This window comes from Ictidomys tridecemlineatus, chromosome 14 (assembly GCF_052094955.1).
Source record: "Ictidomys tridecemlineatus isolate mIctTri1 chromosome 14, mIctTri1.hap1, whole genome shotgun sequence".
Classification (NCBI taxonomy): Eukaryota; Metazoa; Chordata; class Mammalia; order Rodentia; family Sciuridae; genus Ictidomys; species Ictidomys tridecemlineatus.
The window spans coordinates 25,893,096-25,919,597 of record NC_135490.1 but is presented as its reverse complement, the minus strand read 5'-3'; the positions used below and the strand labels follow the sequence as shown (position 1 = coordinate 25,919,597).

Here is a 26,502-nt window from a genome sequence, read left to right as displayed (position 1 = left end):
CAGTTTATTGTTGATCCTTTAAAAATATGTATCTAGCTGCTATTTGGATCTCCATATGGCTCTGCATTTCAACAGTGTAAGTATGACATGTCTAGATAGGTGTTTCTTTTATCTTGCTTAGAATTCACTGAGTTTGTTTAAATAATAGGATGATATATTTCCATACTTTTGAGAAATTCACAGCAATCAAATTTTTGAATATTATTTCTATTTAATATTTTTCTCCTACTGAACTGGGAGACTAGTTTTAAAATGTTAGATTCTGTTATGATTTATATAATATTCAAACTACTACCTTATTTTTGAAGATTTTTTTCTCCATAATTTCTATATGTATAAGAATTTTTAACTGACTTTTTTCAGTTAACTAACTTAGTATACTTTCCTCTCAAGTCTATAGTACTACTGGGTCACTGATTTCTTTTTATAAATATTTTATCTTTTGAATATACATTTGGCATTTTGCATAGATTTAAAAATTTGCTGAAATGAAACTATCATCTTTCACATTGTGATAGGTTAGAGAATAGTATATTTTTAGTAAGATACATGTACCTTTCTAGAGTTTTAATGAAAAACACCAATTCCTCTATTTCCTTAGCACTGAAATACAACAGACAATAAAGTTCTGAAGATTGAAGTTTCAAAACTAATTTTCTAGCATGTGACCCATGCACATCAAAAACTTTGGAGTGGCTTATAGTGGAAATAGTACATGTGCTAGAATCAAGCTTTTCTTAGTTCTTTAGGAAACTAAAGAACCAGTTTGAAGCCTAAGTCTTTCCCCTTAGCCACCCCACAGAGAACCTAAACTCAGAAAATATGATGTGAGAAAAATTGATTTGGATTTGATACCTTTCTATTTTTAACTTTTTAAACTAGTCTCTTCCAGGTACATAGAGGTTTTCAGGTTCCTCTTTCCTCAGTAGAGACCCTCTAGCTGGATGGGCCAAGTCTGATCCTTAATTTATATCCAGAATCATCAAGATTTCTAGTGGGGAAAAGAAGACCAAAATTCAGGAGTGTTTCCTTCTCTATTATTTTAAGTTCTCCTATTTTTCATTTCTGCCACAACTTTCTGACTCCTTTACAGCGTTAGTTTTAAAAATGTATTTGCTATTATATAGATTTATCCTAGAGTAATAATTTGCCTGCCAAGCCTCACCATACCCTACACCTAGATATGAGAGAGCATCTTCTGTGTCTCATTTTCATAACCAAAGGAACCCAGAAGTTGAGTGACAAGTGTTATTATCATCCTCCCTATTCTTATTTTAAAGAAAATTATCTATAATTTAGTACTTTAACCAAGATGGTGAATAGCAGTGTTAAAATTCAAAAGTCTGATGCTTAAAGACTTCTAGTTCCTATATCATACCAGAATTAACAGTAAGAGTTGTGCTTTGGTCAGGAAAGGAGACCTGGATCCATAATTTTAAAGCGAGAAAAATAAATGCAATAAAATAGGGAAAAGCTGTTGGAGGATAGAAAAATTGCAGATGACATTTGCTACTCTTTACTACTACAGTAGTAACTGCTGGAGATAGAATTCCTTCATGGGGCTGACTTGAAAAGAAGAAGAAGAAGTTGGTTTGTTTGGACCCTGCTGACTCTAGAACCTCTCCATAATGTCTATGACTCAGAACTCTGATAGGTACTGTTAAGCTATTGGTGCTAGATAGGTACTGTTAAGCTATTGGTGCTAGAAACTCAGGATCCTGGTTGAGGACTCAGAGCTGTGAGGTACTCAGAACTGTGATTTAAATACATCTGATGGGCTATGAGGGTATCTATGAGGCTGTCAATAAGGTTGTTTCTGGTAGTGACTAAGGAGAAAAAAATAGATAAAGGTTCGGATTGAAACGATGTTCAGTCTACAATCTGTTATAGAATTAAAACTTACCTCAACTGGAAACGATCAGATACCCAGTTTTAGGATTTCTATGTTGTTATTCTCATTAGCAGACAGTATTGGTACAGCAAAAGTCATTTTCCAAAGCAAAATACAAATAAGGTAGAATTTTAGAATTGAAAGATGTAATTTTTAAAAACACACATGATCCCATGAGAGAGAACTTAATTAAAAACTTATGAAAAGATCAATTTCAGGAAAACTAAAACTTCAACATTCTTAAAATGATGAAGACTAGGAACATTCTACAAATTACAATTCTAATAAATAATGCCTATTATTCCGAAAGAAAATGCATCTCAAAGTTTTCCCAAGATATATGTTAATATTTATATTGACAGGACACTAAACTTCAGTTCTTCAGAAATTTTATCACCATTTGGTTACACTTCTTGAAATCAGTACTGATTTTTTTCCAAGATTAAGAATGTTTTTTTTCTTTCACATATTGACTGTTAACATTTTGTGTCTCTTATTTTTAATTTCAACACTTCATTTTTCTTTCTGATATCGAGTCTGAAAATTTTGTAAATTCTTTTCAATTTTAATCTCAAGATTTGTTTTTTTTCTTATTGTTGAGTCTGAATACTTTGTTGTTTCATAAGACTGGATATTTTTTTCTTTTTTCTTCTATATTTTTGTATGTAATAAAACCAAAAAGTGAAACATAAGAAAAGGTCATAAGAGAATGATGGCCCATTTTGATTGGTGAATACGTTTTCCTTCCTATCTCTTAGGGGGTGGGCCACTATCAACACTGCCTCCACTACCCTCTTCCTTGCAGTCGGGTGGGGCCCAGTTATCATTGCAATGGCAATGATGTTTACTATTGCAGATACCCCTCATGTTACAGGTCTTAACCGAACAATCACTTTTTAAATGAGACATAGGGACACACTTTCTATGCAAGCAGATACGTTCCGGACCACATTCTGTGCCATCTTTCACTTCACCAATATCAGGTATGGACATCCCCAAATGAAAGTCAGTTCCCCAGCAGGTGATGCCATTGAACTGAGTCCTGTGCACACTAGAATGGTCTCCCAAAGAGGGAATTAGAGTCACGTTCTCACACTGAAGTCTCCCACACAGGATGTCTGGAATGTTACATTTTATGTATGTAGATCGATGCGTGCCACAGTGACCAAAGCGGTCCCCTCGAGTATTCATTTTCTCATAACAATTCAAATTTGCATTCATTGCTGTGTGGCCAAAAATATCCTTGCACTGTTTATTGCGGTCATTGCATCTTTTATCATGACAGTAGGCCCTGTGGTTACAGAGATTTCCGTCTTGCATATGTACATCCTCTGGACATTTATGGGATGTCCCATTGCACCACTCTGGAAGATCACATTCATTGATCTGTTTTCTACACACTTCACCTGCAGGCAAGAACATGCAGTCTTTGCAACAAAGTCCAAAAGCACAAGTAGACCCCTCACTCAGAGTACAGTTTGAGAGACAGCAGGCATCTTTTGCACAATATTGTAAAGGTCCACAGTCACACTCCTCTTCTTCTTCAACAATTCCATTCCCACAGCGCTTTGACATATCTTTTGTCTGAACATAGTTGCGTGCACAGTTTTGGTTTTGTACAGTCATTTTCCAAAACTCAGAATAACTGCAGTTGCTGAACTTTGTTGCAAAATCCTTATCCTGACCCATTATACATGACTTTTGCCCACATTCACATATATCAGCATCATGAAACATACCTAAAAGATGACCTAGCTCATGGGCTGCATTGATTGCAAACTCATTCAAGGATTTGTTTAGGTGAGTAGCAATTATACAGTTGTATCTCTTTGTACATATACCATGCATGTAGGCTTTACCAGGTTGTCCACCTAATCTTGAGTTTATGTAAAGGTGCACAGCATCATGTGATAGATGAGGAGAAAGGCTTTTTGCCTTCCATTGACTAAATGCTGACAGAGATTCCTGTATGTCATCTACTACAATATAGTTTACTTCAGTCCAGACCTCAATACCAAGTAATAATACATTAACATCTATATCGTCATAAATGGAATCCACTACGTTTGTAGTAATAAATATTTGCTCCTGTATCTTGGATATATTACTTTGAAAATGAAGGTATAGGGTATGATCCACTACCACTGCTAATCTAACATACCACACATCAGTCCACCATCTCACATAAGAATTCTGCTTCAGAGTGAAATTATGAATCTCTTGAAAGTCTAGTTTGCATGCTATTTCATCTTGCATAAAGCCCGATCTCCGTGTTAGGAATTCTGTCTCCTCATTGTCCATTTTATAAACGAGATGTTCAAATGTAGTGGAAAACTCCTTGGGCATGATTTCATAAGCAATGTTGTTTATCTGTAACATTCCTTGAAAACCTCCAGAACAAGCACTGAGGGAAACCAGGGATTCTGGGTCCCCCTCCACATAACCATGATAATAGCAGTCATTCTGGATAAAAGGTTGATCCTCAAATAGAGAACCTTGGGCTGTGTAGGTGAACACTGGTAGGTGTTTGGACAGCAAGTGTTTCTTGGCCTTGATATGGATAATGTGTCTCTGGCTCCCAAAATTCAGGCTATAAGAGAGCCAACCTGCCTGCTTCAATCCTTTAGTAGTGCCAGTTACCTTCAAAGGAATCACTACCTCTGGGGGGCTGTGATATTGGGGGTGCTCAGCCTGGGTGAATCCAGGATAGAACTGAAATACCCCAAGCCAATGTAGCAATAAAAATATCTTCATATTTGATGGTTCTTAAATTCTAGTGATAAAGAAATCACTATTACAGAGTTATTGGTCCATATGAGATAAAGACAAGATTGAATTTGTAGTTGGTGTGCTCCTTCATCTGAAATGGTCATTGCACTGTGTTGGTCATCAAGGAATTGTCAGGGTTGAACCATCACAACTGCAGGCCTGTAAACAAAACAAAACAAAACAAAAACAACAGTGTATGGAGGTTGTTGAATTAGAGGAAAAAAGAAATGTAATAAAAGTGATGTGGATGATGAACAAATATTAATTCATTATATTATTCTCTGGATACATGAATAAATATGAATAATCCCTCAATAATTAGTTAAAATCTAAGGATCTCAAGTAAAAGATGACTATACATCTTAGAATGCTTGAAGGATTCCAGTTTACAAGTGTTCAATTAACATAAGCATGAATAGGTCTTTTTGAAAGCCACTCTTATTTCATCTTTAAATATTTTTCTATAGTACTATTTAAAGCAAATAAGAACATTATAATAGAATATCATATACTCAGTGGTTTAAAGAACACAAATTTATTTCTTACTATTCTTAAGACTGAAAAGCACAAGATCAAGACAATGGCAGATAGTGTCTAGTGAATACCTGCTTCCTGGTTTTTAAATGCCCTCTTTTTTCCAAATCTAACATGTTTAAGAGGAGGGAGCAATAGAACATGTTCTTCTATCTGTTCTTATAAGTGTTCTAATCCTATTTGCTGAAGTCTGGCTGGGCAAAATAACCGGGGGTTGACAAGCAACTTGTGAAGGTTGATACGGCGGGAGCTACTTTATTGCAGGACACCAGGGGTATATATACAAACTGAATACACAGCTTGTTTCAATTAACATCATCCAGATACATCAATCAATCATGAAGGAATCCTCATCATCTTAATTACACACAGCTTAACTTAATTAACATCAACTAGATACAGCAGTTAGTCATTAAGGAATCTCCATCATCCTAATGGCTCGCTGGCATTACTTCTCAAACCACTCCCTCTGGCAAAGTGCCAGGCACCATCTTGATTTGTTTGCGGACCCTAACACTATTCATGGGGACTCTAGCTTCATGATCTAATTACCTATCCAAATCTCCACCTGCTAATATCATTATATTGGTGGCTGGGATAAAATGATGAATTTGGAGGATGCACAAAAACTCAGCATTCAGGTTAAGATAACTGAATTTATGTTCTTCTTTATGCAAAATATATTTATTATTTATTATATCTCAACAACCCTAAAGTATTTTTGTGCAAAATAGTTCATTTTAATTTTTTTCTATATTTTATTGGTGTATTACAGTTGTATTTTACTGGGATTCATTATTATATATTTGTGCATGCACACAATATAGCAAACTAATTTGGATATTGTTCCTAGTATGTCTTTTTTGTCAGTTTAAAAAGTAACTCTTTAAACAATAATAAAGACATAGTGGGCAAAATATATTGTCAAAATTTATTTTATGTCAAAAATTATTCAATGTTTTTGGTAAATATTCATAATTCTCTAAACTGCAAAATTAAAAATATGTAGTTATTATCAATTGTGCTTAGAGTTTAAGTACTGAGCCAGTTATTATCTGTAATGGTTATTTTGAATTGTCAACTTGATTGCATTAAGAGATGCCCATGATTAGGAGGTTTATGAGTGTGTTAATGAGGGTGTGTCTAGAAATGATTGGCACGTGGAATAGCCAACTGAAATGGAGACCATCCCTAAGCTTCTGCAGCATGGTCCAATAGGATTATGGCTTGGATAGAATAAAAGAACAAGAAGACGCAGCAGATGCAAGCTTTGTTCTTCTTGAATCAATTCTTGATTGATGCTGTTATCCTCTGAGGATATCAGACTCTCATTTCTTCACTCTTACAAAGTGGATTCTGCCAGTGATTCTCTGGAAGCCTTCGGTCTTGGACGAGGGTAGCACCACTGATCCCTCTTGTTCTGGGGCTTCAGCTTCTTGGACTGTGCAGTTACTTGTTCTTTCAGTTCTCCAGCCTGCAGATGGCCACTGTGGACTATCCAGCTTCTGGTTGCATAAGCCAACCTGATAAATCCCCCTTTTATAATCATACTTCCTGTTGATTCTGTTCCTCTAGAGAACCATGACTAATAATTGTCCTAGAGATAAAGACATCAAGAAATCTTCTTCAGGCCCTGTGGTTCACATTTCTTAGCCTTGTGTAGCATACACTTCTAAATCTAAGGTTCCTCTCCATTGTCTTACTTCTCACACCTTTTTATCCTACTATGTTCTCTCACTGGAATTTTATCTTTCTATCCCTTCAATTTTCTCTTTTCTAATTTAGTTATACTCACACTTAATAACTCCCCATATTTTAACTTATTTCAATATCAATAGTAAAGTCTAAAGCCAAGAATCTCATGTAAATATCATTTAAATCACATAAGGGTGAGATTAAAGATACAATTCACCCTGAAGTAAGATTGATCCCAATTGTAAATCTGCGAAACCAAACAAGTTTTATGCTTCCAAAATATAATGGTAGGTTAGTTACTGTATACACTTTCCCTTTTCAAAAGGAAGAAACAGAAATGAAGTAAGTGGTGACTTCACCCTGGAAGTCCAATGCCTAGAGCACCAAACTGCCTGTGATCTTAAAGGTTGAAATAATCCTCTTTGGCTCAGTTTTCTGCCTTCCAGACCCACTGGGTATCACCATTACTATTAAGCTCATTGAGGTACCCTCTCTTCCTTTATCCTGTTACTTCATCTCTATACCTTTTAGTCTCAGCTGGCAGTGTTTCCAGTTTTAAGTTCCATCTCTACTTCTGGATTTTGTTGAGATTAAGTCTGTTGTTGCCACTCACACTAATTTTCCTTACCAAGTTTTGTATGCACCACATCCTTAGTGTACACTTCTGAACACTTTCTCTGTTGATTTATGTTAAGGTGGATGGGAATTTTTCAAATCTTTTAAATTCTGGGTTCTTTTAACATAAAAATTAACCCTTCTTATTTTCCCTTTGCATATTAATATAAGCTGGCAGAAAGAATCAAGTCACTCCTTCAATATTTTTCTTAGAGCTCTCCTCATCTAAATAAACAATTTTGTCACTTACTAGTACCACCTTGCACAAAAACACAATATATAAAACATTTCTTCCAAATTCTCTTCCAATTTGGATAAAAGATGGCCTTTTTTATCTAGCTCTCAATAGCATTTCCACATGTCAATCTGAAATTTCATCAAAGTGTGTTTTACCATCAGTATTTCTACCAATGCTTTGTTTATGATTACTGATATGCAGTTGTCTTTTGGTATCCACTGGGAGCTCATTTTATGAACTTCCAAAAAATACCAAATAGATGTTTAAGCCCCTTATATAAATTGATATGTTATTCCAGTGTAAACTGTACACATTCTCCTGCATACTTTAAATCATCCCTAGATTTCTTATAGTACTTACCTAGTACAAAGTAAATTCTGTGTAAATAGTTCTTGCGCTGTATTTTATAGGGAAAAATGACAAGAAAAAGGGTCTGTACATGTTAGGTATCATCATAAAGTTTTTCAAACACTATTGATTCACAGTCCTTTGAATCCATTGATATAGATTTCACAGATAAAGGAGATTTACTCTTTTCTCTAAGGAGACTTTCTCTGTAGCCTTTCCTTTGTTCCTTTAACCCTAAACAGAATTGCCTTTAAAATTATCTTCATAAAAAGCAATACAAAATTCATTTGGAAATATAAGAGACCTAGAATAGCTAAAGCAATCCTAGCAAGAAAAGTAAAGCAGGAGGCATAACAATAGCAGAACTTAAACTATACCACAGAGCAATAGTAACAAAAACAGCATGGAATTGGCACCAAAACAGACAGTTAGACCAGTGGTATAGAAGAGAAGACACAGAGACAAACCCACATAAATACAGTTATCTCATGCTAGACAAAGTCACCAAAAACAGTCACTGTAGAAAAAAAAAAAAAGCCTATCTATGGTGATAGGAAAATTCGTGTAACAAAAAGTAATTAAACTCCTCTCACTCTGCACAAAACTCACCTAAATGTGATCAAAGACTTAGGCACTAGGAATAGAGACCCTGAACCTAATAGAAGAGAAAGTAGGCCTAAATCTCTACCATGTCGGCTTAGGAAGTGACTTCCTTAATAAGACTACAAAATCGAAAGAGGTAAAATTGAGAATCAATAAACGGGATGTATTCAAACTAAAAAGCTTTCTTCTCAGCAAAGGAAACAATCAATAACATGAAGAGAGAGCCTACATAATGGGAGAAAATCTTTACCACATGCACCTCAGATAGGGCATTAATCTCTAAGATATATAAAGAACTCAAAAAACACCAAAAAAAGAAAAACTAATAAAAAAAATGGGCTAAGGAAATGAACAGACACTTCACAAAAGAAGAAACACAACCAATCAAAAAATATATGAGAAAATGTTCAACATCTCTAGCAACTAGAGAAATGCAAATCAAAACTACTCTAAGATTTCATCTCACCCCATTCAGATTGGTAATTATCAAGAATACAAGCAACAATAAATGTTGATGAGGATGTGGGGGAAACGGTACACTTATACATTTCTGGTGGGACTGCAAATTGTTACAACCATTATGGAAAGCAGTATGGAGATTCCTCAGAAAAGTTGGAATAGAACACCATTTGACCCAGCTATCTCACTCCTTCATTTATATCCAAAGGACTTAAAATAAGCATACTACAGTAATGCAGCCAAATCAATGTTTATAGCAGCTCAACTCACAATAGCTAAACTATGAAACCAAACTGGATGACATTCAACATATGAATGGATAAATAAAATGTGATATATGTGTGCAATGGAATATTACTCAGATTTAAAGATGAATGAAATTATGACATTTTCCAGTAAATGGATGGTGCTGGAGAGTATCATGCTAAGTGAAATATACCAATCCCCCAAAACCAAAGGATGAATGTTTTCTCTAATATGTGGATGCTAATTCACAGTATGGGTGTGGGGCTATGAAAGAATAGTTACTTTATGTAGAGGGGAGTAAATGAATGGGAGGAGCTATGGGGGTAGGAAGGATATTAGAATGAGACATCCTTACCCTATATACATATATAACTACACCATCAGTAGGATTCTATATCTTGTACAACCAGAATGAGAAATTATACTCCATCTATATATGTTGTATCAGAATGCCTGCTACATCAGATATAACTAATTAGAATAAATTTTTTAAAAACATGCAAAACACTCAATAATACCTATTACAGTGAAAAGAAAAAAAAATTCTCTTCGTAGATTAATTGAGGAAAGACACCAGGGGCTGAGAGACAGGGAAGGAGGCATAAGGGCTAGGGAGTGATATTAGCCAAATTTTATTGTTATATTGTGTGCATGTACAAATATCTAACAATAAATCCCATCATTGTGTACAACTATAATGCAACAAATTAAATGTAGGGAAAAAAACAGTAGACGAAAACAAAAAAGAATCAGGCAAGTGCAATCTCAGCTGTTTTATCATGCACATGAAAAAATTTTCTAGCCTCTACTCATCACTTGGTTCTAAATCTGCTTCAACATTTTTAAGCATTTGCTAGAGAAGTACCCATACCTATTTACATCTACATAAATAAGTACTCATACCTATTTATATGTTAGCCAGTTTAGGTACAATAGATAATTGAACAACAGCATCTCTCAATTGTTTCTCACAGTTCTGGAAGTCCAAGATCATAGTACAGGCAGATTCAGTGTCTGGTAAGGGCCTACCTCTTTGTTTGCACATGACCACCTTACTATTATCTCCTCAGGTGAAGATAAGAGAGTAAAAGAAGACGCTCTCTTGTCTGTCCTTGTATGGGCAGTAATCACATTCATGGTGACTTCATCTCTATGGCCTAATTGTTTCTCATGGCCTGCATTCTCATACCATCATACTAGGAGTTATGTTTTCAATGTGTATATTTTGGGGGAACATACCATTCATCCCATAACAGATAGTTACTATATACTTCTCTGGAAAACAATATTTAGTTAGTTTTATTTCCTCTTCCTTACCTTCTTCTCTTTACTAGCATTGTCAGACTGGAAGATATTCTAGAGCCTCTTTGACATTTTCACAAATGTTAGTATCTCCTAAAATGCTTGACTTAATAATTCCATAACATAGAATGCTTGACTTGATTGTGATTTTTCTTTGAAGTGATATGTTACTCAAAAAGCATTTATACTTGATATATTTAAAGAACGTAACATTTTTCAGGACCTATGGTGGACTCAGGTTCTGACACAAGTTGATATGGGGGTTGGGACCCCCCCAACCCCCATTCCCTGAATCTCCCCTCTAAATACAGCTAGATGCTATGGGAATAATTCAACAAATAACAACAAACAGAGTCTGAAAAGAAACAGACAGGCTGACAAGTAAACTCTGGGCTTGACTGACAACAAGGTGAGTTGCCTGTGTTTTGATTTTACATTTCTATTATATCCAGTATGTTGGAGATGTCTTAATATAGTATCTCCATGAGGCATTGACAAGAAAAGAAATCTTAAGACAAGTTTTCTTTCTCTAGCCAAATGAGAATGAAAAAATTTGAACAAATACTTAGTGAATGACCCTAGCATGTGCTCTAGAGCCAGGACACACACATGTACCAATACTTACACAGTAGCAATCTCAAAAACTTAGCAAGCTTTTCTCAAACAAATTCCACAACTAGTGTAGTGGTGAGCATGGTACAGTGGCAACATAAACTTAATGTTGATTAAGGTGGGTTTAATACTCTTTAGTAGCCAGGTAAGCAGGTGCTCAGTCCATATTCAAAAATAGCAGAAAATCTCTTAGCTAGGACAGGAACCTGTGTTCCACAATGAGGGCACAGGAAGGCAGTCCAAATTAGCCATAGCAGAAACATAAGGAAATCTGACGTCTCCATGCCGTCCACCAAGTGACTTAAGAAGATAAAAGCCAGATGACTTCTGATCCTCCCATCTCTAGGCCTGAAAGTGACCTAGTTATACAAGGTATAATTGGAAGGTGTGGAACCTTCTATTTCCAGAGGGAACAGTTATGATTGACCTTGACCCCAGAGTCAGAAAAACAAAATACGCAAGAATGGTATTGAAAGAGCTCTTAAAATTAAACAGGTATTTTTGACTCAGCTGACAAAAGCAGGGCAGAATGTACATTCTAAACATAAGAAAAGGCAACTGTTTCTTACATTCAAAGATTTAAGTAGTATTACTGTTTCTTGAGTCATATCTTAAACCAAATTAAATGGTCCAGATACAGAATGACATCAACAGAATTGGAAGTAGGAAGCCCCCCTACCGGCCCCTACCATACAAATACACCAGTTCAGTAAAAATTCAGTTTCCCTTTGTGAGAAGTCCAGAAATAATCAAGAGGTGACTGTACCGCAGGAGAATACAAACCAGCTTCAAAGCTGAAGGATTTTGTGAACATATTCTCTCTAAATTCCTTCACCTAGCACAATACCAAATGATCAGGAATAGATTTCAAAATCCCATGATTCTTCATGAAATCAGCATCCCAGCTTCACAGTGGCTGCTTTCCAAAGAACTGGCTTTCATCTTCCAGCCTAGGAATGCTGATGGGACTAGCACAATCTAGCCAACTGTGGGAGAATAGAGACAGAAACTTGGGCTGTAGTCATAACATAGCCTCATCCAAGGTCATCAAGAGTCAGGAGAAAAATATTTGAGCTCCTAACTTCCCTCTGGGAATAAAAGGTTGTTGTTCATGAATTCAAAGTGCCAAACTCCTTGGGACTCCCCATTGAACTAGCTTTATCTTGCCTGTCTCTTTGTTCTCATGGAACTATCATAATGTTCTTTTCCTGAGGGAGAAGAAACATGGTTTTGGATTGGCTATTATCACAGCTTCAACTCTGGGCCAGGACAGAATGATCAGGCAAAAACATCAGATTTCAGCTTTTCTCTAGGGAAGGAGAGTTGCCCTGTTCATCCAATGATCAAATATTTATGGGGATTTCCTTAAAGACTTGCTTATAACTTTCTTATCTCAGAGCACTGGCAGGACTAGACATAATCAAGCCACCCAGGGCTAATGAGAACTGAGACGGTGATTTAGGATGACAGTTACTATTGCCCTCCTCACAGTTAATCACACAATAAGAGTGTAAAACCTGAGGTCCAAGCTGAAGAAGGAAAGAGTTGGACAAGGCTAACAGTGACGCAACATTGCTTGGGGCTTCCCAAGATACTGGTTTCAGTCTTGCTTCTCCCAGTCACTGAGAGGACCTAATATATCACAGACTTTGGGGGCTGCAAAGAACTAGGACTGCCCATTGGGGTAGCATGAACGTGTGAGAGGACTATGAAATTTCTGACCAAAATGACGGATGGGAGTTGTTTAATGTACTAAAGCAGTCTCTGAAGACTGAGAAAGATGGCTGTTTTTTTATGGAAGAGGTGAACACAGTCAAAGAAAATAAAGAAACAGATAAAAATATTCCCAACAACGATAAAAGATAAATATCCAGAAATAAATCCAAATTGAAATGAAGATATAACATTTATCTCCTAGAGAATTCAAAACAATAATTATAAAGATGAATATTAAAATCTGGGAAATAATGCATGAAAAATGTAAGAATTTCAACAGAAATACAAGATATTAAAATACATCAAAAATTATGAGCTAAAGAATACCACAAACACACTGCAAAATTCACTGAAGGGATTCATTAGTAGTCTAGATGAAGCAGAAGAAATGGATTAGCAAGAAGAATGATGTGAAGACACATCATTGGAAATTAAATAGTCAGAGAAGAAAAATAAAAAGGAATAAAAAAAACCCAGAAAGCTTGAGGGACCTGTGGAAAAAAAATAAACTGGGCCAATATATGCACTATGGGAATCCCAGAAGGATTAGAGAAAGAAAAAGGACCAGAAATCTTATTAAAAGAAATACTAGCTGAAAATCTCCCAAATCTGGGGAAGGAACTAAATATGTATATCCACAAAACCCAAAAGATTTCATGATGAGATGAACCTAAAAAAATATACACAAAGACATAAAATAGTCAACAAGAAAGATTTTCAAAGTATCAAGAGAAAAGTGACTTTATCATACATAAAGGACTATCCATGAGACTATCAGCAGATTTTTCAGCAGTAACATTGTAGCCCCCAAAGAGAGCAGGATGGATATGTTCATAGTCTTGAAAGTGAAAAACTCACAACTAATGATACTGCTATAGTATCACTGTTTGTCCTCTAGGACAAACAGTGATACTATTGCAAAAAACTCACAAATAATGATACTGCTATAGTATCCTAGAAAGAAATGAGCTATCAAACCATGAAAAAACAGAGAAGGAACTAAATGAATATTATTAAATGAAAGAAACCAAACTGAAAGTCTATATACTCTATGATTCAAATTACCTAATGTTCTGAAAAAGGCAATATCATGAGTAGTATAAAATAATAAGTGGATGCCAGGGATTTGATGGCAGGGTAGAATGAATAGGGAGGCACAGGAAGTTTTTAATAAGGTGAAACTATTCTGGATGATACTGTAGAGGTGAGTACATATAACTATACAGTAATCAAAATTCATGGAATGAATGACATCAAGAGTAAACCCTAATGTAAACTGTGTTGTTTGATAATGATATGTCAATATAGGCTAATTGTAACAAATATAACACTCTGAGATAGTAATGTTAGAATGAGATGCTCTTCAATATGAAAGGAAATGGCTATAAGAATATTCCATACTCTTTTCACAAATTTGCTATAAACCAATAACTGCTCTAAAAAAATAACATATTTTTTTAAAAAGGAGACAACAGGGAGAAAAAAGAAAACTAAGTAAAAATTTCAGTGCTGCCTTTTAAATGTTAATATTAATGTCAGTATGGTATGATAAGATATAATCACATATTTAGAGCAATCATTAAGTGATATAAACAAAGTTATAAACTCAAAACTGATATGAATAAATTAAAATGGGATCCAAAGATTTAAAAAACTTAAACAAAGCAAGACAAAAAATAAGAATGTCTGTTAGCCACTGATATCACTAAATGCTCACACTAAAATGAAAAAAAAAATCACATCAATAATCCAAATTCTCAACTCAAGGAAACGAGGGGAAAAAAAAGCCTGAACAACCCAGACAACAAATGGAAGGAAATAATAGAGACAGACACAGAAATAAATGAAACTAAACAGGAAAAACAATAAAGAAATTGAAAAATGAAAATAATAAAATGGACAAACTTATAAGACTGACAAACATAATAAAAACAGAAGAAAACAATTCCCCATGGCTGGCAAGTTATAAAAGACTAGCAAATAATATCTATTATGAATTAAGACACAATTCCCACTAAAATACTAAGAAGTCAAATCCAACCATGCCTAAAAAGGATTATATGCCACCCCAAGTGAGATTTATCCAAGTTATGCAAGCCTGAATCAACATTTGAAAATCAATCAATGAAAATCAATCAATAGGCTAAAGAAGAAGAATGATATGATGGTACCAATTGACACAGAAATAGTGTTCAATAAAATTCAACATTTATTCATGATAACAGTTCTTAGGGAATTAGAAATAGATGGAAACTTCTTCAACCTCACAAATTCAAGATACACACACAACCTACAAATAACATCATATAAATGATCAGAAACTGAATTTTCCTCTAAAATTAGAAAAGAGGCAGGATGCCCTTTCTGACACTGTTATTAAATGTTGTGCAAAAATTTTCCCGGAAAATGAGGAAAGAAAAAGAAACAAAAATCATTTATATTGGAATGAAAGAAGTAAAAAAAGAAAACTATGTATGTTTGCTGATGCCAAATTAGTTTACATATAAAACCTCAAATTATATGACAAAAAAATAGATCAAAACAAAGTGCATACAAAGTACAAGGTAAAGTAGCAACAAAAAAAATGAACAACATTTCTACATAATAACAATGTGAAAATCAGAATTAAAGTAAACTACCATTAATAACTATTCCTAAGAAAATGATTTAGGTAGATAGAAACTTCACTAAATATGTCTTGAGTTTTTAAGTTAAAAATTACAAAATGGTTGTGAAAGAAGAAAAGAAGACCTAAGTAAATGAAGAAACCTCATGTTAATTGGAAAACTCAACATATTAAATATCTCAATTATTTGAAAACTGATCATAGGTTTACTGAAATTTTATTTATTTTTATTACTGCATGTTAATTATATAGAATAATGGGTTTCATTGGAGCATATTTTTACATGCATGTAATTTCTGTGAAAAGCCATGAATATAAATAAGTGTATACTACAGTTTATTGGAAAAGGAAATAAAATGGTCAGAAACTCTTGAAAAAGAACACAGTAGAGGATTAACTATTCCCCATGTTAAAACTCACTATTTAATTGGAATAATCCATAGACTATGGTAATAGTATAGTTATAAAACCAAAAAAAATGGGAACATATTAGAGACCCCAAAAATATACTCACACAAATACTTCAAATTAAATTACAATCAAGTGAAAAAAGCAATTCAGTTAAAGGGTGATAGAATTTCCAATAGTGGTGCTGGAACAACTGAACATTCATAAATAAACATAATAAGCCTCAACCTAAACATCTTATCTTAAATAAAATTGTATTGAAGTTGGTCAAATATTTAAATTTTAAGTGCAACATTTAAAAATTTTTAGAATAAATATGGGCTAAAATCTATAGAGTTTAGACTAGACACAGAATTATTTATGCTTGACAATAAAAGCATAATCCATTAAAGGAAAAGCTTATAGTAGAACATTAAAAAATATAGAAATTAAAATTTTTCCTTTGCAAAGGTCCATTTAAGAGGATAAAAGATGAGTTACACACTGCAAGACAATATTTTCAAAACACACTTCTAATTAAAATATTTACAGTAATAATATTTAAAAGAAACTCCCAAAAGGGGCCATAAATTATCAATACAGTTAGAATATAATCAAAATACTTAAACATGAATGTCATTTAAGAGGATGCACAGACAGCTATTAAGAACATAAAAAAATCCATTAATATTATTATCTATTAGGGAAATTAAAATTTAAATTAACATATCAGTATTGATCTGGTAGAAAATAAGAAATTCTTCTGGAATGTTTTTTTTCTGTGATTTCTGGAAACCTTTTATGAAATGCAAAAATAATCAAGTTTCTCTTTTGGGTTTTTAAATTTTTAAAAAATAATGACAGAAAAAATGCATTAAAATTCATATTACACATATAGAGCACAATTATTCATACCTCTGGTTGTATGTAAAGTATGTTCACACCAATTTGTGTCTTCACACATGTACTTTGGATAATGATGTCCATCACATTCCACCATCATTGCTAACCCCCTGCCCTCTCTCTTCCCCTCCCATCCCCCTGCCCCATCTAGAGGTCGCCTATTTCTTCCATGCTCCACCTCCCTACCCCACTATGAGTCAGCCTCCTTATATCAGAGAAAACCTTCAGCATTTGTTTTATGGGGATTGTTAGCATTATATTCTCCAACACCATTCATTTACTTGCAAATGTCATGATTTTATTCTCTTTTGTTGATGAGTAGTATTCCATTGTTTATATTGCCAATTTTTTTTATCCATTTATCTAGTGAAGGGCATCTATATTGGTTCCACAGTTTAGCTATTGTGAATTGTGCTGCTATAAACATTGATGTGGTTGTGTCCCTGTAGTATGCTATTTTTAAGTCCTTTGGGTATAGACTGAGGAGAGAGACAACTGGGTCAAATGGTGGTCATTCCCAGTTTTCCAAGGAATCTCCATATTGCTTTCCATATTGGCTGCACCAATTTGCAGTCCCACGAGCAGTGAATGAGTGTACCTTTTTCCCCACATCCTTGCCAAAACTCACTGTTGTTTGCAGAATAACTGCCATTCTGACAGGAGTGAAATGAAATCTTAGAGTAGTCTTTATTTGCATTTTCCTAATTCCTAGATATGATGAACATTTTTTCATATATCTTTTGATTGATTATATAGCATTGTCTGAGAAGTGTCTGTTCAGGTCCTTGGCCCATTTATTGATTGGGATATTTGTTTTTTGGTGTTTAGCTTTTTGAGTTCTTTATACACCCTAGAAATGAATGCTCTATCTGATGTGTAAGGGGTAAAAATTTGCTCCCAAGATGTAGGCTCTCTATTATTCTCTATGTAGGCTCACAGATTGTTTCTTTTGCTGAGAAGAAACTTTTTAGATTGAATCTATTCCATTTATTGATTCTTGGTTTTAATTCTTGTGCTATAGGAATCTTACTAAGGAAGTTGGGGGCTAATCTGACATGATAAAGATTGGCACCCACTTTTTCTTCTATTAGATGCAGAGTCTCTGGTTTAATTCCTAGGTCTTTGATCCACTTTGACTTGAGTTTTGCTCATTGTGAGAGATAGGGGTTTAGGTTTAATTTTATTTTGTTGCATATGGATTTCTAGTTTTCCCTGCACCATTTGTTGAAGAGATTATCTTTTCTCCAATGTATGTTTTTGGCATCTTTGTCTAATTTAAGGTAATTATAATTTCATGGAATAGGCTCAAAAAAAAACCACTTGAGAATCAACTTAATGAAAGAGGTAAAAGATTACACAATGAAAAATACAGAACCCTAAAGAAAGAAATCAAAGAAGACCTTAGAAGATGGAAAGATCTACCTTGCTCTTAGATAGGCAGAATTAATACTATCAAAATGACCATACTATCAAAAGCACCACACAGATTTAATGCAATTTGTATCAAAATCCCAATAATATTCCTTATAGAAATAGAAAAAGCAATCATGAAATTCATCTCAAAAAATAAAGAGACCCAGAATAGCTAAAGCAATCCTTAGCATCCTTAGCAGGAAGAGGGAAGTGGTTGGCTTCACTGTACCAGACTTTAAGTTATATTACAGAGCAATAGTAACAAAAACAGCAGGTATTGACACTAAAACAGACTGGTAGACCAATGGTACAGAATAGAGGACACAGAAACTAATCAATTTTTTATTCACTTTTTTTTAAATGAAGAATTCCCTACCTTTCAATTCTACTGAAACCCACTTCTCAACAGTGTGAAAACCATGTGGGCTATAAGTGTCACATTCTCAGAATCTCCTTATGCCTCAAATTATTTGACTTTTTAGTTTTGTTTCTGTTTGTCTACTGAATTTTCTCTCAATTCCTACATAACCTATACCCAGATTCCATCAGTTCTCAAATTATCCAATAACTTCGATTCATTCTGGATTGATGCTGTCACCTGCTTTCCTCTCTTCTACAACAAAGTGGCCAACACTGTTGGGAAACACCAACAAATACATAAGATGATATGATTAGGGGATGCTAACCACTGGGTGGAATATATTCAGAGCTAATGCTAGATATTCTGACCCCACAAATAAAGGATGAATTTAAGAAAAGATATTTCAAACTCTATTACCTTTTTAATACATTTTTTTCTTCTTTTGTAAAATACCTTCATAACTCTCTTTTTTTTCACTTCATAAGATCTGCATTCCTTTTAATATTCTTGACTTTTAATTTAATTTATATTGCTAAATCAATGATCTTTTATGTTACCCATTTAATAAGAATTTTGACACTTGTCTTAATATTGGCTATATTGTTTCATATTGCTGTGGAGAAGGCTATTTAGGTTAAATATTGTCCTGCTCATTAAAATGACAAGAGAGCTGAATTACTTAGGAACATCTTCAGTAATAAGAAGATATCTTATTTCACAAAATTCATACAACTGACATGAACACCACCTTCACCAAAAACTTTCTAGGCAAACATGTACAACTTATGATTAATAGCTTAACATCTTCATTTTCTAATATCCAGATTTCCTGTATTTCCCCTTAATGTGTGTATATGTTTGTGTGTATGGTTTTTGTTTATTTTTTTGTTAGTGTGATTTTCTGTGAAGAAAATGGATAATTAAATACATCGTGTTACTGAAAATGAACTGAAACCATATAGGTCTTCATCAGAATCTGTTCCTTAACTCAGCATTGGTTAAATGTAATACAAAGAGAACAGATTCTAAAATTTTTCAGAGTCAGGCTTATTTTGCACACATTACATTATGTTGGGACATCTAGAATCCATAATATCAAAGCAACATCACATTACCATCAACATAGCATACTAGTGTCAATAATAACTAAGATTTTTTTGATAAAACATCTTTAAAACACACTAAAATACTTTCTTTGATCAATTTGTCCTTCTCTCTAAACCTCTTTCAAGGACACGTAAGTTTCTGACCCAATTTCCAAACCCCTTTTCACTCCAAGATTCAATCTTATGTATAATTGTAAAGCACAGCAGGTTAAAAAGTCAACTTAGTTGATATCAAACAATGTATAAAAGATGAGAAGAGATGTACTTCAAACAGAATCTGCACACCTGGGAACAAAAATTTCTGTTGTGTAAGTGTGTGTGGCTGTGTTAACATGCATGCATAAATATTTAGTGCCCCTCTCCTTTACAAATTCTTAAATGACTTACCAGTAGAATAAATGGTTTCCATTATCCTTTCTACCTGTGACTTTAGACATAGATAGTCTATACTGTCTGTTTTCAAGAATTAAGTTTTTTGAGACTTGCCATGGCATAGAAACAAATTTCTTCCTCTTTGCCTCTCAGTTTCTTAAGTTCTAAATTTAGATGCTTAGCAACAAGAATTCTCTATTCAGTGGATCATGACAATGGACTTGCACATTCTAGTTTGATTTCACTCTTACTACAAATTTACTTTTAAATCATATACAACAAAAATCAGACCAGCTTCTTCTAGAAGCTCCCTGTATATTTTATGTCAACTTCAGTGCTTTTGCTCATGTTTTTCTCCTGTTTCCAGGTAATTTTCTTACCATTCAGACTTATTGTAGAACATTTCAAGTACTTGAAGGTCCAGAAAATGTCCAGCACCATTGTAAACTCTGTAAAATCCAGCCATAAATGCCTATCTATGTAGCAAAGGATGACTATAAAATCTTTTATTGTCTGCATGCTAATTTGTTTACTAATAAGGGAAAATAGTCTGGGAACTGTGGTCAGCAAATCAAGATAAAATAGCATTTAGAAGAAGGGAGAGGATAATGGTAAATATAACCAATGTGAGAGTAAATTTAATAACTATATTGACTTCATACCATTTAACCATGTGATCCAAACTGTTGGAGATGATTTATAGAAACAAGATTTGCTATTTATGACTTGTTTCACCTTGAAGTAGAGAAGAGCTTTTCTCTGAGAAAGATCCATGGGTATCTTTCCATTAGGTATTTCATATTAGTAAGTCTGTATTTGCAATGTTTTCTTCATTGAACTTTTTCATCTTCTCCTTGACTTCCATAACATTAACTCATATTGGAGTAAATTTGACCATAATTGTTTCATTTTATTTGACCTAATTGAACAGCTCTATATATTTTAATATCTGGTGATCAAATCAGGGGAAAATGTAGGACAACATTCATAAGTTATATAAATATGAACTTGGATTTATTAATTATCTCCATGTTCTGAGTTTAAATTTGAAGAATGACTCTAGTGGAGTCTAATCAGTATTACTTAACCAAGAAGCACTGTTTCCCCCAATTTTTTTAGTGGGATCTTTTTTCAAGTTTTCCTATGTATACTAAGATATATTAGTTATTGTGTGAATTTTGTCTTTTTTAATGAGCAAATTTTTGAGGATAGTTTCATTTGCTGGTGTTTCAATTGTTGAGTTCACACTGCTCTTTTGGGTCTCCAAATTTTAAGTTGTCTCATTTATTTAATTAGAAATTGTTTTCTTACGTATTCTAGCTGAGGAGCATGGGACAGAGTGAAAAAGATTTGTACACACAATGAAAGTTTATATTTCAGAACATTTCTGGTAAGTCAGAACATTGATTCTTAATGTTAGCAAATAGGATAGGTATTTTAAGAGCTCAGAAAATTACTGTACATTTACAAAATATATTTTCATGTAAATAGGGTATTGTGAGAAAATTACTGAATAACAATTCTTTCATTGGTCCCTTCTTTCATTTCTGACCTGTCTTGTGTTTCTTTTAGGATCCTGGAAATATTACTTATAAGACAATCATTAGGAAAATAATATCTACTTGGTGCATATGTTTACTAAGATATATTATTGTATATAACACTTAGTGTTAAGTATTAATATTTTAAATGGTTTATGGTCCGATAACAAACCAACTGCTTAGAACAAAGATGAATTTAGCAATTATTGGAACAAACAAATTAGGAAATTATAGGAGTTTTAAGGAAAAAAACCTGTCAACTAAAGGACAAGACAAAAGGAAAAGTAATAAATGGAAAAGAATACAAATACTAAATTTAATTTCAAACATAAACCTGTTGACAATGTTTGGATGCAGATCCAAAAATCTCAGGAGCAAAGAATCATCCTTTTGAACCATATAACATTAGGAGTTAGTGTAGTTCCCTAAATTCATCTGGTTCTGAACACACTTAAATTTGCCATAGAACCAGATCTCCAGTGGGAATAGGAATAAGAGTACAATTAAAATGAGGAACATGAATCCATGGGTGTATATACTAGGGTTTTTAAAAGATTTTAAGATTAAAAATGTCTGAAACAAATGTTTTCAGTAAAGTGCTAAACCTGACCCTTGTCAGTGTCTCCTTCAATATGTTTATTCAGTCTCCTTGTCACATATAATATTGAATTGTATCTAGAATGTCTATTTGAAATTGAAGACTTGAAAAAATGACTATGGGAAATGACTTAGTTTTATATCAATATCTAGACACCTTAGAGTGTGATAACATATTAAGATATTATCTAAAAAAAGAAAGAAATCAAGTCTTCTGTGTTTCCTGTAAATGTTTCACATGTGAAGATGTTAGAAGTTCATGGAGATTTTGAAAAGTTGATCATTTTATCATAGGATTGGGAGTGTAACTTTGGGTCAGGAATGACTGAGCTCTTGAAAACATCAGTACTTTTTATTCAAAAAGACAAAAACAAAAAACATTACCTTATCATATTCTCCCCCAGCTGGGAGGGAAGATATGGATTTGAAGCTTCAATTGAATGAGATTATCACACATATCCATTAAACATTTTGCTTGTAAAATAAGATATTTTTTAAATCTAGAGAGTATTAGAGATTTTATTTATATGGGAAACCAAAGCATGGAATTTTATTTATGTTTTTAAACTTTATTTGCTATCCTTAAAATATAAACCTTATGACAAGAGAAAGTTTTACTCAAATTAGAAAATATGAAAACCAAAAAAATGTTGTGACATTATTGAGCATGAAAGCAACTATATAAACTACACAGGGAAATCTTTAAATGATCTGTGAGGTATGAGCTTAGAGATGTGCCTTATTTAGCTTCACCTAGGTTATGAGCATTAAAATTAAAAGTATGATTTTATAACTCAGTGTTTTGGGAAACACTTTTTTGCAGAATATATTTATATTGTTTTAATCACTTAATTGAGGAAGGAGAGAAGAAAGAAGAATAGGTAAAAGGAGACAAAGAGGAAAGAGGAACTGTGACTAAAAATAAATGACTTCTCCTCAATTTCACTCCCCAGCCCTGTTTTCTTCCAGCCTGATTTTTTTAAAGTTTCAATAAGTTTTAGAGTACTGTAAGTTTAGTTGATTAGTACCTATTCCTTGTTGGTTTATCAAATATATTTTTAGACTTATGAAAAAAAGCATAGAGAGAGAGATTGTTAAGTACCCATGATATGGGTACAGTTCAGGTACTATTTATTAACTAGAAGTATCAACCTAAAGATTCTGAGAAAAGCCAGACCACAGTGACCTGCTCTATGCTCCACAATCCAAAGAATCAAGCTCATTAAGCTGACATCACCCGAGGTACCTCTCATAATCATCAAAATTCCCTTTTAAAGCAGTCTGAGACCCCCAAAGCATGTCTCACCCTGGAGCGCCCATACTGCCTCTCCCTTTGAGTGTATATCCTGCTCTGCTGTTTGCATTCCCGAACAAATCTCTTTGCTTCCTTAAATAAATCTTTGATCTTGTTTCTTTTGATGTGTCTTGAAATTCCTCTCCTTGACCTAAGTCAAGAACCTACCAGGGCAGAGCTGTGGATCCCTTTTCCATTCTGAGGACTTCTCAGACTCCATTCTGTGACTTTAATGATATTATTTCAGTTATTCTCAGTGCATTAATATCCATGATGTTTTATTGGACAGTGTCAAACACTGTAAGACAGTTCAAAAGAGCCAAACTGTTCTGATTTCATGAGGACAGTTTGCTATTTTTAATATATCCTTATCATTCAGGAATCAAAGTGAACAACATAATGTTAATTTATGGCCCCTAAAAACTGCTTTTGAAAATAACTAGAGTTTCCTTTTTATTTTTCTTTTATTATTTTGTGGAGGGCATTTTTCATTGTAAATGGTACATAAAACAAAAAAGTTGTGTATTAATAGTGTAATGTGACGTTCGATTCATGTATACATTATATAATGCTTAAACTGGGTTAAATATATAATGTCTTCAAACACTATTTACTTATGGGGAAAACATTTAAACCTAAGCTAAATATTTGAGTTTCTTTAAATATTATCTACCTACAGGAAATAAAATGTCTAGATATTTAGATAAAATAAAATCTTTATAAATTTTATTGGAGTATTTAAGGAAATTAAGAAAACTCTTATTATACAATGTTAAAGTACAAAAACCTAGAGGCTAAGTATAAGCTTAGTATAAATATTAATCTATAAATGTCTTCAAGGTGATAAACTCATATCAGAGTAGTCTTTAGTTAAAACAATATTATATACAACAATAATATTATCCAATAAAAAAACCTGAAATTATACAACATAAATTTACTATTTTTATGGGAGAAAATTATTTTTATAGGGAAAAAACTGAATACTTTATCCTCCTTCCTGTATTCCAGGATCTTGTATATTTTTAACATTTATTTTAATAGAAATTTATATGTGAATTATTATCTTTCATGGTTAGTTGCAAAATAATCACTTGTCTCCCTATAAGGGGTTACTGAGAATATACAATGAACATTAAAAATTTTCAATCAATATTCAGCTTCTCCCATAGTGAAATATCAGCTCAATGGAAGAAAAAAAACAAAAAGGAGTGTGAATGGAGCAAATAGTGAAAGGTGAATTTCAGTAAATAAAATACAATACACTATATTTGGAGAAAAAATTTTAAAACTGCTCAGTGATCATGGACTGTGTACAGTTTAGCTATACAATTTGTTCCAATAGAGCACTGTAATTATAAGTTACATCTTGAAGCTGTTTCCCAGAGTGGGTTAGTCATTTCAAAACTGGCATTAAATTGTTGAGCATGGTGGCTCACGCCAATAGTCCAGCTACTCAAGAGGCTGAGGCAGGAGGATCACAAGTTTGAGGCCAGCCTGAACAACTTCAGCAATACCCTATCTCAAAAGAAAATAAAATTTTAGAGGAGTCGGAAATGTAGTTAGTGTTATGGTTGGTTGCCTAATGTGTGAAAGGCCCTGTGTTAAATCCCCAATATTTAAAAAAATGTTATTAAACTTAACTGACATGAGAGAATTTAATTCTTTCTTGTTCTAAACTACTCAACTACAACCTAAAGTGGTAGGTGAAACTGTGATGATAGATTTTAAGTACAAATAGTGATGTTGGAAAGAAAAACACATCCAAAGAAAGGAATCCAGGTGGGGATATGTTGTAAGAGTATATTGACATTTATTTATTTATTTGTTTTAAAAATGAATTCTAAAAGGAATATAACCCAGTGTTTAAAACCTCATAAAATATGAAAAGGGAAAAAATATGCACTTTAAAATTCTTTGCCTAACCTGTCATCTCATCTGTTTGTAATTGGTTTTCAGTCCTGTCATTCCAACACAATGGATGTAGCATTTTTATTGCTCAATCTTTCAGCAGGATTTGAGACACTCCATAGTTCTGTCATCTTGAAGCACTCTTCAGTAATAGATGACTCAACTAATTTCTCAACTTTATTTCTGGCTCTCCCTTGATCCTTTAGGGATGTTCCTCTTGTTTGTCTTTTCATGTTAGAGGTACCCAGGGTATTCCTAAAGATACCCTATTTTCCATTCTATGAAATGTCATCAAGTTTTCTGGGATATTCAATTTTATATTTTCATGTTTGATGTCTCAATCTTTAAGATATTATTTGGATGATTACTTAAGCTAATCTTTTGGACATTTAGAGATACAAAAAAGAATGTTTCACAATGTGGAAACAAATGCCCAAGGAAGTATGAATTAATAAACAAAATGTGTCATATGCATACAATGGAAAATATTCATACTTGAAAGGAAAGAAATTCTGACTCATGCTACTATCACTTTCAGGAACTAAACCTGAAGACATTATGCTAAGCAAAATAAGCCAAACAGAACAAAACAAAAGTATTTCTTAATCCACTGATAGTAGGTTTTTTTAAATTCTGAAATTCAGAGAGATGAAAAGTAGAAGGTGATTACTATCACCTGGAGCAAGGAGAAATTGGCATCTGTTGTTGAAAAGGAACAGAGTTTCAGTTTGGGATGTTGAAAAAGTTCTGTAGTTGAGCAATGGTAATTGTTGCACAGTAAGTAAGTAGACTAAAGGCTAAGGAACTGTACTGATGTACAATAATAATGGTTGGAATGGTTAACTTTTATGTTATCACAGTTAAAATTATAGGAAAGTCCAAAACAGAATTACTGTTTCTCTACTTTGTTCCCTTGCTAAGACTCCTAATCCCCCTTTACATATAAAGGCACAACTATCCATC

At 33.5% G+C, this 26,502-nt stretch overlaps 1 protein-coding gene across 1 annotated transcript; it reads right to left on the bottom strand.

Annotated features, from left to right (window-relative positions):
• Nucleotides 1-2,348: 2,348 nt before the first annotated feature.
• On the bottom strand, nt 2,349-23,935 carry LOC101959911 (disintegrin and metalloproteinase domain-containing protein 29-like). The gene is made up of 2 exons (XM_078031355.1): nt 23,797-23,935; nt 2,349-4,819 (listed from the first exon to the last, which is right to left on the bottom strand). The coding sequence occupies exon 2, from the start codon at nt 4,643-4,645 to the stop codon at nt 2,639-2,641; it is 2,007 nt and encodes a 668-aa protein (XP_077887481.1). The 5' UTR covers nt 4,646-4,819; nt 23,797-23,935; the 3' UTR covers nt 2,349-2,638.
• Nucleotides 23,936-26,502: the final 2,567 nt, after the last annotated feature.